At 38.6% G+C, this 14,041-nt stretch overlaps 2 protein-coding genes across 4 annotated transcripts in view; one reads left to right on the forward strand and one right to left on the reverse strand.

The window, feature by feature from the left end:
- The window catches only part of ppef2 (protein phosphatase, EF-hand calcium binding domain 2), a 13,323-nt gene extending 6,250 nt beyond the window's left edge, over positions 1–7,073 (forward strand). The window contains exons 8-16 of the mRNA XM_015376358.1: positions 1,106–1,142; positions 1,233–1,382; positions 1,471–1,818; positions 4,276–4,461; positions 4,575–4,717; positions 5,204–5,310; positions 5,395–5,558; positions 5,664–5,751; positions 6,889–7,073. Coding sequence (XP_015231844.1) covers positions 1,106–1,142; positions 1,233–1,382; positions 1,471–1,818; positions 4,276–4,461; positions 4,575–4,717; positions 5,204–5,310; positions 5,395–5,558; positions 5,664–5,751; positions 6,889–7,073 — 1,408 coding nt within the window. The remainder of the gene's footprint in view (positions 1–1,105; positions 1,143–1,232; positions 1,383–1,470; positions 1,819–4,275; positions 4,462–4,574; positions 4,718–5,203; positions 5,311–5,394; positions 5,559–5,663; positions 5,752–6,888) is intronic.
- A 1,167-nt stretch (positions 7,074–8,240) lies between these two features.
- nup54 (nucleoporin 54kDa) overlaps positions 8,241–14,041 on the reverse strand; it is a 10,852-nt gene continuing 5,051 nt past the window's right edge. Inside the window, exons 3-15 of one of the 3 annotated variants that reach the window (XM_015376345.1) lie at positions 13,603–13,683; positions 13,392–13,427; positions 12,197–12,280; positions 11,647–11,802; positions 11,211–11,437; positions 10,626–10,813; positions 10,335–10,531; positions 10,199–10,253; positions 9,900–9,993; positions 9,439–9,546; positions 9,132–9,251; positions 8,894–9,004; positions 8,241–8,739 (exon numbers count right to left, since the gene is read on the reverse strand). In XM_015376345.1, coding sequence (XP_015231831.1) covers positions 8,611–8,739; positions 8,894–9,004; positions 9,132–9,251; positions 9,439–9,546; positions 9,900–9,993; positions 10,199–10,253; positions 10,335–10,531; positions 10,626–10,813; positions 11,211–11,437; positions 11,647–11,802; positions 12,197–12,280; positions 13,392–13,427; positions 13,603–13,683 — 1,586 coding nt within the window. In that variant the 3' untranslated portion in view covers positions 8,241–8,610. Of the gene's footprint in view, positions 8,740–8,893; positions 9,005–9,131; positions 9,252–9,438; positions 9,547–9,899; positions 9,994–10,198; positions 10,254–10,334; positions 10,532–10,625; positions 10,814–11,210; positions 11,438–11,646; positions 11,803–12,196; positions 12,281–13,262; positions 13,428–13,602; positions 13,684–14,041 lie in introns of all 3 variants that reach the window. The other 2 variants (XM_015376344.1, XM_015376346.1) reach the window with 2 other exon arrangements.

The following is a 14,041-nucleotide window of genomic DNA, read 5'->3' on the forward strand; positions in this document are numbered from 1 at the left end:
TGCATTTTTTTTTATCGATAAGCTTTTTTTCTATATCGCCCAGCCCTAGTACAGCATTAAAAAAACAGCAATGAAACTCCATGTTTTTTATGGCGGAGCTACAAAGATCTGTTGAACAAGCACATAAACAGGACATATATTTTGTAATGCAATTTACAAATCTGAAGTCAGTCATTAGTTACATCGACCATAATGAAAAAAAGCATTCCAGTTAGATTAGAATAAAATGTTGTACATAAAATATACAAATATATAATGGGAATAATGGGTACTAGATTGAATTGAATGCAGGAAAATAATATGGAAAGACCTGTCAGAGGCTACGAAACCCTGGAGACTTAATTCAGCATGAAGACCATATTAAACATACTGCTAGCGCTACAATGCATTAACGTAAATCAAGCATATTATTATTTTTTATCACTTAAAAGAGAGCCTGTGAATGTGCAAAACTGTAAGAGGCATATCGAGAAACAAATTCAATTCAAAAGCACCTTACTAATTCCAAAGGGAAATTAAGCGTTGCAGAAACTCATGAGTTATTTTTTAAATAGGCGTTGATAGCTGTGGGCAGGAAGGATCTTCTGTATCAGTCTGTCTTGCATCGGATCTGGAGAAGCGTCTTACCGAAGACGCTCTATTCTTGTTTAAAAATCTTCTGAAGATGGAGCTCACTGTTGTCCATAATGCTCACACTCTCCACCACATACTTATATATAAAACTGTAACTGGAGTGTGTAACAAAAGTAATTTCCCTCTGGAATTATTAAAGTATTTCTGATTCTGATTCTCATTATAGAAGATATGCAGAATAATACAGTCGATTTTGCAGGAAAGTTGATCTTATAGAGTGTTGATTCACTGGAGCTGAATAAAAACTCTTCAGACTGTTCTTTGTAAAAAGCATTGCAAACCAAGAAGTCTTGGCATAAGGCCTCTGGACTGGCCTACCTCATCTGTAGCAGGGGTAGTGGGGCTGCAGCTCCCCCACTTTCTGTTGAAACTGTAATAAACCTGAGATAACAGCTAATCTGGAAGACTTAAATGATTTACACTGAACTAATTTTGATATTCCAGTGTGTTTTTATTTATGTGTTTTCTGCAGATACGGTTTTACAAAAGAAGTCTTGGTAAAATACAGAGTGAGTATCGACAAAATCCTAACCAATGGCAACATGGTGTAACATTGGATTCCATCATAGATGATTCTACATCTTGAATTTAACTTTTAGGTCCATGGCAGGAAGATTTTAAAGCTGCTCCAAAAGATCTTCAGCTGGCTTCCTCTGGCTACATTGATCAACGATAAGGTCCTTGTTGTACATGGGGGGATCTCTGACTCAACTGACCTTGAGGCGGTCACCAGAATCGACAGACACAGAGTAAGAGAAGCTTTTGGCTTTAGTCAGGTGTGTGGGTTTTGTACAATGCAAATCCACAAAATAAGCTGTTCAATGGGTTATTTTGCAGTATGTGTCAGTCCTTCGACCTCCTAAGATGATCCGCCACATGCTCAATGGCAATAAGGCAGTAATCAGCGGGAACGAAGATGCAACGGGACCAGCAGAAGGCCGTCGCCGGGTACGCTCCCTAACCAACACCTCTAACTCAGCTCAGAGGAACAAAATGCCACGTCGTTCTCTCCACAACCTGCCTACTACTGGAAACCAGCTCAACTGCTCTGTGGAAGACGAACTGAGGAAGAGACGCAGGCTGGCCGGGTTTGACCAGACTTACAACGAAATAAAGACGTCAGATTCTGACTCAGACCCAGAGTTTGGAGAATCCACAGAGACACACGGTCAGGAGTGGAAACAAGTAGGTGATGATAGATATTATTAAAACATTCCTCTTGCATCAAGTATGCGATGAACTGATCTTCATACTTCTAGAACACGGATTCTGGGGTTTAATGGTCATAATAAACTGTTTCAAAGGTTTTCTAGCTTGCCTCACAAAGAAACCGACGACTCTGCATTTGAGATGACAGTGAAAACACTATAGAAACTTTTTAAGCAAAACTAAAAAAAAAAAAACATAATGTGATTCCATTTATTCAAAACAGAAAATATGTATACATTTACCAGAGCTTGTTGTGAGGAAATTTCTCCTGTTTTTCCTATGTGTCCCATTCATGGATGAAATTTTGATTTCAGAAGTGGGTGGACGCAAGTATCCATCCAATCACAGATCCGATTCAGTGGCGCATCAGATGTTTGCAAAGTGAGCTTCTTAGGAAATACAGTGGTGACAGTCAATGACACAGGAAAAACATTGGGCCAATCAGGAGCTTGTGGACCATCTAAACTCAGGGAAGTGGGCTTCAGCGTGAGCTGCGGTTTGCTTTTGGCAGAAAAAAGTTCAGGGGACCATGGTCCTATTAAAGAGAGATATTAGGGTCCTAACAAGAGCCTAAGCTGGTGTATTAGTCTCTCTATCTGGTCAAACAGCCGCCCTCCAGCTACTCAACACTCCAACTGTATCTACAAAACAGTATCATCCAAATTCCATTTGATGGGTCAAGCTCATAGTATGTGATCAGAAAATTTTTCAAACTTCTATTTCTTGTAATTAAATGAAATGTAGGTCTTATTCCAGTGTGCTGACTGCCAATTATGGATGAGGATCGACTAGTTTAATACACCGATTTTACATAGCAGTGCCGCTGTGCTGTAAAACACAATCTGCTAATTCGATCTGCAGGGCGGGCTTACATAAAATGTAGAACTGCTAATAGTAGATAAAAACTTCTGTCTCTGCGGTTTTATTGGAAGGAAATAGAACCAAGGGAAACTGAACCATAAAATGTGTTCCGTTTCTGCTTTCCTTGTCCAGGTTAAAACATTTGCTCTTGTGGCATTTATTGTTGATCATATAAAAAAGTGGAAAGAACAATGCTTTGCTATAAACCCTAATTGATGACTTACAAATCCTGCAGGTATTAAAAACGGATCGAATTAGCAGATTGTGTTTTACAGCACAGCGGCACTGCTATGTAAAATCGGTGTATTAAACTAGTCGATCCACATCCATAATTAGAGAAAACTTTTCATATTTCAAATCTTTTCTCCTGAAAACAACACTGGCTAATTACAGCAAAGGCAGCTGCAGTCAAAAAGACTTAAAATAACTAAAATGCATCATATTTGTTGACTTTGTGTTTTTTTTTACTGGTGGTCTGTAAGTCGGACTCTCTCTTATGATCTGATATATTTTACGTGAACCATTTGTCTCAAAATAGTTTCTGAGCCTGATGTTTACATGTTTTGGTTTCTGGGATTTTTGAAACCATAAAAAACAAGAAAAGTAAAACAAGCTAAATGCATCATACCATTGAATTTGCAGGACACGCTCTTCCTGAATGATCATGTACAGACTGTTGAAATTCTGCTGAAAATTCACTTTCCTTCCTTCTAAAAACGCTGAAGAAACATTTCTATGTATGATGTAATGTCATACATAGTGCTTCATCTGGGAGTGAAATGTAGTTAACCCCCCCCCCCCCCCAAAAAATCTAATTTTTGTTAGTCGTTAAACAAAAGATAATTTTTCCTAAAACAACATATATTGTAACAAACACTAGAACTGGCAGATTCTAAATCTATCAAAAGGATTCCCAAACTGTGGGCCCTCCCTCTTCTTGCTTACAATTAAGAGGTAGTTATCGGGTTATAAGTCTCTTAAGCTTGAATGCTGATTTTGACACACTTTTTACATGCAATTTATTTTTGATGTCCAAATAAATCAGTTTTGAGCTTAAGACCCGGCACTCTGGGTCCCCGAGCAAGACCCTTAACCCCTGACTGCTCCCCAGGCTCCACACAGTGGCAGCCCACTGCTCCTCGAGGGGATGGTTTAATATGCAGAAGTGAATTGTATTATTGCTATTTATTTATTTGTTTTGTCTATTAGGAATGTTGGTCTTTGACTACAGTTGGCAATTATTGAAAAGTTTTTTTTTCTGTATGCAGGAATGCCTGATTTCAAATTATTTGCCTCCTTAACCTACAACAATCTCCTTTCTAAGGACCTTCCAGCTCCACTTTGGTGTAATCTCACTTTAACAAACAGGAGCAAACAAAAGGATTTGTTCTGAGGTTTAAACAAGGCAAACCCATGATTGTATGCCTGTGTCATTATTGCAATTTGAAACTCTTTTAATAACCATGGCAGCGACATTTTTTTCTTACATTGGACAGTAAACGTCTTATATTATGTTTTTATTTGTGCATTTTATTATCGTTATAACTTATCACAAGTAATGAATGTACTCAGATAGTGGATCTTCTGTGGAGCGACCCACAGCCACAAAATGGCTGCATTCCCAACGAGGTGCGAGGTGGAGGCTGCTACTGGGGGCCGGATGTAACTGAGGAGGTGTTGGGAAGACACAACCTTCAGCTCCTCATCCGCTCCCACGAGTGCAAACAGGACGGCTATGAGTTCTGCCACAATCGCAGGGTGAGCACAGGAAGATACAAAGTAAAACACAACAAAAAAAATCTCAAAAGACGAGTGAAAAAAAAAAATAAAGAGTTAACAATGGATGTTTTGTTCTTCACTGTTAACCACAGGTGCTGACCATATTTTCAGCCTCCAATTATTACGAGGTGGGCAGCAACAGAGGAGCATACATAAGGATGGGGCCCGATCTGGTCCCTCACTGCATTCAGTACCAAGCCAGCAGCACATGCAGGGAGCTGACCTTGAGACAAAGGTGCACAGTTACAAAGTTACAGAGAAAATATTGAGAGAGAACAGCAACGTTCAGAAAACTTCTAAGAAAAACATTTCAAAGTGTTCAAATGTATTTTTTTCTTACTATATTTTTGCATTCAAATACCTTTTTCTTGATTTTTTTTTTTAATAAGGAACAGTGTTTTTAATTAAAAATACATATAAGCAACCTTTTTTAAATTGAATAATAAAGACACAAATCAAACTTCCTACAAATCCAAATGTATATATATTTCAAACAGAAAGATAGAGATGAATGAGATGAAAGAGATGAATTTTACCTATATGTTTAAGAAAATTTGTTTACACTGAAAACAGAAATATAAATTGAAGGAATTATTAAATTATTTAAAACAGTCGTTTCAACGCCTAATAAAAAAGGTGTTTCTGTGCCTTTTTAAAAAGACCTTTTCCTTTCAAATTATAAGTTTATAGACTATTTCAAAGTCTGTTTTTTTCTCCCCAGTGTTGGTTGGACAGAGAGATCAGCACTGCGAGCTCTAAGGCAGCAACTCTTTGTTCATAAGTCGGATCTTATTGGAGCCTTTCAGGAGTTTGACCCAAACCACACAGGTACAAGAACAGTGGAACCACTCTTAGAGTCAATGAACATGAAAGCAGATAAAGAAATTAACTTTTCAATGCTTCCTATCCAAGGGCGGATCTCTCTGCACCACTGGGCGACAGCTACAGAGAAGGTACTCAACCTGGGGCTACCTTGGAGGGTGCTGCGCCCTCAGCTTGTCAACAGGGCCCAGTATGGTATGCTTAACTACCAGCAGTGGATAAGGGAGCTCTCCATTACTGAACCCAAACCAGAGGTGTGTTAATCTTTTTTTATCTTGGCATCTTTTACCTTCTGCTCACATCCTTCTTAATATTTCATAATTATTGTCATTTTAAACATAATTTGAACCTCCTGGCAGGTGTCAGATACCAGTATCATGGAGACGATGTACAAACAACACTCTAACCTGGAAACCATCTTCCGGATTATCGACACAGATCATTCAGGTGAATAGAGCACAACTCACCTAAGGGGGACCAAAAGTTCTGCAGTTATTATTTAGATTTGTCTTAACTATAATTAAATACAGAACAGATTGAGTAAATAAATAAATGGCTAATGTTTGATGACCGGTGCCTAGATGCAGAAGGTCTAGGATCCAAATCCCAACCTGGGCTCTTCCAGCTAGTTTTCTATGTTCTCCCATTTTCTCTTGACGTGTCATTGGTTAAGCAGTATATTCAGTCAACAACACTCTACAATCTTAACTAGCTGCAGATAAGATCAGGGGGTTATTCTGATTAAAATAGATTAAATAGATTAAAATAAATCCAAGGCATTCTGCTGCCACAAACATGAAATAAGGAAAATGAAGTTATACTATTTTTATGGATTTTATATACCTCTTTAATTCAATTACAATTCTATTATTTCTTTTTTTTATATATTTTTATTGCACTTTTAAATAATTATTGACAAAAAATATCAATATATATATATATATATGTATTCACCGCATTGGCTTGTGGCACTTTTGAATCTCTTCTCTAGGAGAGGCAATTTTCAAATTGAAATAATAATCTGCAGCTATTCTAAAATACATAGATATATTCTGAAATCGACTATTCTGATTTCTTTGCAATCTACAATTTTCAATATTTATCCATGACTATATCGTTATTAATAATGTAGGATAAAAGTGTTTATTACAAATTTATTTTCAGTTAAAAATGTAATCATACATGTAATAAACCATATTCCAAAATCTTACGTAACTAATAAATTCAAATAGTCATTTATTTATGCATTTAATACTTTTTCCTGTAGAACAAAGAATATTAAACCATTCAATACCTAAATATATGTTTTAACCCCCTACTTTATTCAAAATGTATTCATGTCCTCATTTAAGATTACATACATTTAACTCATCTAAACATTTAAATAAATTTTTCCGACATAATTTTCTTACTTATTTTCAGATCATGGCACTTTTTGCCCTCATTTTAAATGATTTTAATTTAAAGAGTTTTAACTTTTTTAATTCCTCTATTGGCGGGTGACATTTCTTTTAAGCTGCATTTTATTTGAAATAATATGACAGCAGGGCCATAAGAATAAGTAACAATTTATCATTCTTACAGGTCTGATCTCTTTTGAGGAGTTTCGTCAGACCTGGAAACTCCTCAGCTCACATCTTAAAATGGAGATCAGTGATAAGGCCATCGCTGACCTGGCTCAGAGCATGGACTTCAACAAAGACGGCAGCATTGATATCAATGAGTTCATGGAGGCCTTTCGACTAGTCGACCTCTCCACACACGCCTGATGGATAGAAGTAGGAGCAGAAGTAGCATTAGGTTAGTGTTGTGCTTTTTTTTTTTTTTTTAAACACATTCTCAGGATCAGACTAAGCACTTTGTCATCATTGTTCATTTCCTAATGTGCTTGATCACTAAAACTACTGTAAATCTTGTTAGATCTTCTGAACCTGAATCTTCTATATTTTATGGATAACTTTTCTGATTGTTTTATCTATTCCAGGTGTATTTTAGGTGTTTTCTACCCAATATAGTTTAATCATAATTTTCAACTATTTTTTTACTTTGGAACTTTTTGAGTGGTGAAAGAAAATAAAAACATATGGTGTAAAATCCTTTTGTTGCCTAATGAGACTCGGTACTTATCACATTACATGAAATTGCTCCATACAAAACACCTCAAAGTAGCAAATCCTCTGAACGTGTTTATGACTAGTAATCCATAATTCTTTGCTTCTGGGGAATAACAATAGAACAAGGAGACCCTTTTTGCGTTAGACATTCAACTTCAAAATAGGGGATTTGTGTTGAGCTTGAAAAGTTCAGTTTAGGTAACTGGACATGAGGTTGCTTGTTTGTGTTGAGCTGCAGCAGCTGGGAAAGGCTGACAGGAAAATAAACACCTGCATGAAATTGTTTATCTGATTCCCAACTTGTAGATTTAAGGCAGGTTTTCCCTATTTGCAAACCGAGCAGATCATACCCACATATTTAGTGTTTTGTCAAACATTCAAAATACAAATGCATCTGGTACCCTGATCCATTACCTCTTTATTGGAAGATCAAACCCTCTGTCTGTGAAATAAGTAAACATTTTTGAAATACTAGTTATTTTTCTGTAAATATTCATGTATTTTCTCTTTAATCAAAAACAAAGTATAGTAGTTATTTTGTTATCTCTTCTGTGCATCTCACATGTTTACATCTAGTTGTGCTACAGTGCCTTGGGATATGGGTGACCCTATTGCATGAGGGGATATAATCGGTTTCAAGCCAACTAATAAGTTCAACTGCCAATCAGCCTTTTCATTCCAGTAGGGGATGCAAATCCGGGACATAAATCCTATCAACTGAAGCCCTGCTTTGATGAGATGTAGGAAAGCGCTGATCTATAAAAGGTAAACAGGAAACATACCATGCAATTACTACCTCCCCCAAAAAAACTTCTACTCCACCAATAATATAAATTTAATTCAAAGAAAATTTATTAGTCTTTTACCAGCATTAAAAAAAAAGAAATACAAAGATGTATTTACATTGCTTTAAAGCACGGCGCACACTCTCAGCCTGTTTACTTGCCAGACACATTAATAACCCAACATCCATAATCTGATTTTACCTGAGGGTATCCTGCTTTTATTAGACACTGGTAATAATTCTTTAATCTGAGTCCAGACAGCAATGAACATTCAATTATACAAGCTGCAAAACTGTGATAAACATGAGCTGACATCCCTCTATGGTGAAGGTTGGTCTGGGTAAGAAGTTTTTTCCTTTTCAGATTTACTAAAGGTCTGAACACACGTTGCGATTGGAGAGGACCGCTCAGCTTAAGATGCCCCCTCTCATGTGTCCACCGTCGTTTAGTCCATGTTCTATGAGTTTGATGTCTTCCAAATCATCTTTGATGACGCTGATCAGGTGACTTAGACCGTCTTGCTGCTGCTTTAAGTGCTGAAAATGTGAAGCAAAAAACAATGATCAAGTAAAAGATAAAAACACCAAGTTTCTTCCAAATATAGTTTGTGTTCGAGAATCAAAGTAATTCCTGCAAGCTGATGGAATACAAGCAATAGATTTATAAATATAGACAAATACTGAATCCTACTTGTTTGATTTCTCTGAGGAGGTCTTCATCCACATTGTAGCGCTCTTCTGATCTCACGGCCCCAAAGTGGTTCTGCATTCGAATTTGGGACATCAGTTCATTCAATCGACCCTGGATAGAAAGAATTTAAAAAACACCACATTACAAAACAAAAGTAGTCTGTTTGTTTAATGTTTATAACTAATGAAAAGCTAAATCCTTTCAGTGGACAGGCTGATCTAGGTTTGCACAGACTTGCCTTGAACTGTGTGGGTGCATTGAGTTCTGATTGAATGGTGTCCAGCTGCACTCTGAGATGCTCCTCATCCACTTGGATAGCGTAGCCGCTTTTTCTCTGAATCTCCTGCTTTATCAGGACCTTTCAGGAAAACACAGCAATGATTAATATGGCAGGGTTACCGAAAAGGAATTTACAGAGCAGGGAGGGATGCGGACCATGCCAGGACATTCAAACTTGTGGAAACTTGGTGGAAAAAAAAAACAAAAAAACGAAGGGGGGTGCGCAGGGGATCTGAAATCAAAGGTGAATTGAATTCATAAATTACCTGCAGCACCCTGTGAGAGAGATCCATCAGCTTCCTTTTGTACTGAGCAATCTTTGCCACAGTTGTTGCCTGGTTTTTCTGCAGCTCACTGATGTCATTGGAGATTATCTAAAAATAAAAAAAGGTGTAAATAAAAAGAATATTTATGCATGTGTTTTTGTTATTCCTTTATTAATTTTACATTTATTTTTTAGATAATATATATACCCTTCTAGTCTAAGGAAACATTTTCTGAAATACCTTCCCTCCCTGCAGATTGCTCTGGTATTTCTAATAATTCCAGAAGAAAACAAGTTGTTGGCAGTGAGCACTGACTGGACATCTGTGCACCGTCCTTGACACCTACAAATATCTGCCCCAGAATTCCTTTTCTAACATCCAAATGGCCCTTTGTCAGTTTCTATCCTATTTACACATAACATAGGCTAAATCTAGTAACAACAGTAGATATTTTTACTCACATCCACTCTGGTTTGGTGTTGTTTGGTCATCTGCTCCTGGATCTGTAGTCTGCGGAGCAGCTCCTTAAAACCGACCATGGGCACAGGAATTAACCTGGAGGAAAACCAGAGAAATGAGCCCTACATGGGAATGTATTCAACATCTTTAATGGATTTCTGTTAACTGATTAGAAGTTTTAATTAGGGGTAGTGAAAGCTAAATTAGACATCAGATATGTTGAAAATGGTTCAAGGGCAGACTCTAGTTAGGTATGAGCCGCTTGGATGGAAGGAAGAAAAGAAAAACATTTCCATCTTACTTCTCTGGGTCAGGGTTGTCCACCTTTGCTTGTTCCCAAATGATGGGATCCACTCCTGGAGATGCGAGTGCAGAGATCACAATTTTAGCTGATTTTAACAAGTAAACAACATTTCTATACTGGGGAACATATCTACCTGCAGGAGCGTTTTGCAGCAGCTGCTTCAGCTGTGCTGGGGTCAGCTCTGTTCGCGTGACTGACATGACCACTCCAATCTGGCCGAGCTGAGCCTTAATGTTGGCCTGCTCCAGAAACCCAAAGAGGGTGGAAGCTGGGATCCTCTTGGAGGTACCGTTGGGGGAACGTTCCACTAGATAAATGATCACCTCTGTCCTGGATGTGAGAGGACGGAAGAAGACGTTGATTAGTCATCATGAGTAATCAAACCATCAGCTTGGTAAGAATTAGAAACCTCATGGAAACGTACTGATCGTTGGGCAGAGCTTTAACACCCTCCACGTTGACGGTGAGAGTTTGGTTGCTTCCTAGAACCTTGTGCAGCGACTCGACCAGCTGCTGCTGCTGAGCACGTACATCAGGTTCCTTTTTATTCAGAATCAACACGACTAACCCATCTTCATCCTTGCTTACTGGAACACAGCTATAGCCAACTGCCTGCAAAGAGATGAAGCACATTTTTTCAAAGCAGAAATACAGATGATTTAATGGAAGATCAGCAGGATTGGTGGACACATTGGAGTGATGGAAAAAAAAAATTACCTTAGACTCATAAATGACAATATAAACACATTAATAGAGACAAAAGAAAGCAACAAATAACTTGGATGGAGGCAGGGATCAATGGTTGGATGGCTGAACCATTAAGGGTGTGGAATAGAAAGATGGGATATGAGTGGATGGACAATTAACACAATAAAAAGGAGGAAACAGCCTGAAAGTTCAAGTATTTTCTCAGAGCAAATACTTTAAATTATCCAAACTGCATATAATTATTTAATTTTGTTAAAATGAAAGAGTGCCAACTGTATGAACCAACTATCCCCATTTTTACCTTGAACCTGCAGAACGGGTTCTCCTGAGTGAACTCCACTGACGGGTTGTTATTAGCATAGTAGCCCTTCCCTGTTCCCCAGTAGGCCTGCAGCTGGTTCCACTTTGCGAGTATGGAGTCCCGTTCATCTCCTAACAGGGTGGGGGCCGACAGAGCGGTGACCTGCTGGTAAAGCTGGGTGGGCTGTGCTTGACCCAGCTGCTGGGCTGGCTGGCCAAACAAGCCTCCTGCTCACAGATAATAAAAATGAATATTTTAGACAAAAAGGGAGTTAAACAGATAGTCATGGTAAGATATGTGTGCTTACCAAACGTATGTTCATTCAGAGTTAAAGAAATAACAAAAAATGAAGTTTCTATGCTTGTTATTACAGAAGATAGCCCTTTTTTCTGAAATATTTCACATAATCAAATAAAAAAGCTCAACATTTACTGACCTTGTGGCTGTGCGGTTGACTGGATATTAAAACCTCCAAACCCGAGGCCAGTCGTTCCTAATCCAGTTCCAAAGCCTGTTGCTCCAGTGGTGGTACCAGTTCCAAGCCCAGATGGAAACCCAAAAGCTTTGTTCTGTGTGTTTCCAAACAGACCTCCTAGGAAAGAATATTAGGATAATATGATATGCAGGAAAACCAGCTATTAAATCTACAATATCTAGAAAATATTAATCCAACTTTAGCAGAAGAATGGCTGCTTAAGCTAAAGGTTCAGTCCCTTGATCAGGGGGAAAGAGTGACATCTTGTGGCGGGATAGTGCAATACAGCATCAGTTATTTGTAATCTAAATAAAGGGGATAGGGCTGATCAATACTGGAGAACAAGACTGTTATTATTTCCCAAGAGAACATATAAAGAGGTTTTACTGCAACCTGTAGTGACCACCCTTCATTATGGCATTGCAGAACACTTTATAGTAAACAGCTATACTGAATGACACAATTTAAAAGAATCAATAATTCACATTTTGCTCAGATCTCTGTCACCGACCTGTTGTGTTGGAGGAAGCAAAGTTGAAAGTGGATCCTGGTGCAGTAGCAGTCGTTGTAGTGGTCCCAAATCCTCCAAATGCCCCTGAAAATCAATGTGAATGATGGCAAGTTTAATGACAGGAAGGTGATGCAACAAAAGTTAGGATGACAACAACACTTTCATCAAGTGCTTGATGAAACATGGCAAAGGTTTAAATAATCAGAGGGGGTTCGACAAATGAATCCCTCAGGTTTTGTCTATAGAACATTCCACATGGGCATAGCAGAGATGGGTGAATAACTCAACACATTTCATGCAAATGCTATGACTTAAGCCAGGCATACACTGTGTGATTTTTTCAATCGTTGCACACAGCTGCAGTTCACACTGTACAACGAAACCGCAGGGTTACGTCATACAGTGTGAGTTCACAGCTCACTATGTCTGTGCAGCACGATGCTCTGATGCGATCTACCTGCTCGCACTGTGCGCCTAAAAACCCCGTCGGCTGAGCTCCGCAGTGAGATGAAGCTACTCTGACTCGTCTATCTGGAAGCCAAATGAGTAGAAGAGGAATATGAGGTTCACTAGAGTGAACCCCGCTACCTTGGTAATTTATGCAATTTTGTGCTAAAAGCCCTAAAAAGAAAAGGCGACAACATATTTGGACAAAGACATGGCTGCGTAAACGTAGCTACTACGGTCTGTCAGTTTTACTGAAAGAACTCCATTTCACCCGGACCCCCGCCATGCTTCTGTGTTTACATCTGAGAGAAAGAATAAAAAGAAGAATCCTTGTTTGCGCATCCTCACTGAGCGATTTGCCCATGACGGTCACGGACGCACAACCAGGCTAAAAGTCTGGCCCGATCGGCTAATTCTAGCACAACTGAAAAGACCCAAAAAACTGTGTAAGCCTGGCTTTACAATCACAAAGTAAGATGGAGAAAAAAAAAAAAAAAAAAAAAAAAAAAAAAAAAAAAAAAAAAAAAAAAAATACTGCAACACATTGGGGCGGAAAAAAACGAAACAATAATGCATGATTTACAGGCACAACATAAACAGAATCCCAAAGACCCTCTACCTGTACTAGCCAGGCTATTACCAAAATTGAAAATAGAGCCAGTTGTGGTTGCCGTACCAAAGCAACCTACACTGAGGCTGATTGCTGCTGGGTTCGCATTTAAACCAAACCCCCCAAAACTAAACCCACCAGCTGTAGTGCTTCCAGCTCCAAGCCCCCCAAATCCTGCAGCCAAAGCAGGCAGGCAGCAAAGGAAAAAAAATAGGAGAGTACATGGTGGAGATAAATGACAATACCAGAGCTGGAAATTACTTTTATTATCAGCATCTTTCATGTTCTTAAAGGAGAAGGATCAGAACAAGCTACATGTTTCATGCTTTATCAAGAACATTCATCTTACCAGTGTTGGTGGAGCTAAAACCAAACCCTGGGGCCGCTGCAGCCGTGGTTGTAGCTGTGCCAAAAGCAGGAGCTGTCAGAGCTGTGAAGTTAGAACAGATTGTTGCTTAAAATGTTACCCAGACGTACAGATAAGCATCAATATACATCACGGTTCAACGGGAGCAGCAGTCTCAGTGAAACAAGTAGTTGGCCTGAGTGAAGAGAAATAATTTACAGTGCTTTGCAAAAGTATTCATATCACTGGAATTTCATGTTTTCAGGTTAGAAGCACAAGATGCAATATGTTTTATTGAGATTATGTTATACTGAGCATTTATTCCCAAAGTTGGGGTCCTTGATCAATTAAGATCCACTACAAAAATTAAACTACCGTATTTTCACGACTATAAGGCGCACTTAAACGTCTTTTTATTCCCTCAAAATGTGCGGTGCGCCCT

This window comes from Cyprinodon variegatus, unplaced genomic scaffold, assembly GCF_000732505.1.
Source record: "Cyprinodon variegatus isolate N-32 unplaced genomic scaffold, C_variegatus-1.0 Scaffold134, whole genome shotgun sequence".
Classification (NCBI taxonomy): domain Eukaryota; kingdom Metazoa; phylum Chordata; class Actinopteri; order Cyprinodontiformes; family Cyprinodontidae; genus Cyprinodon; species Cyprinodon variegatus.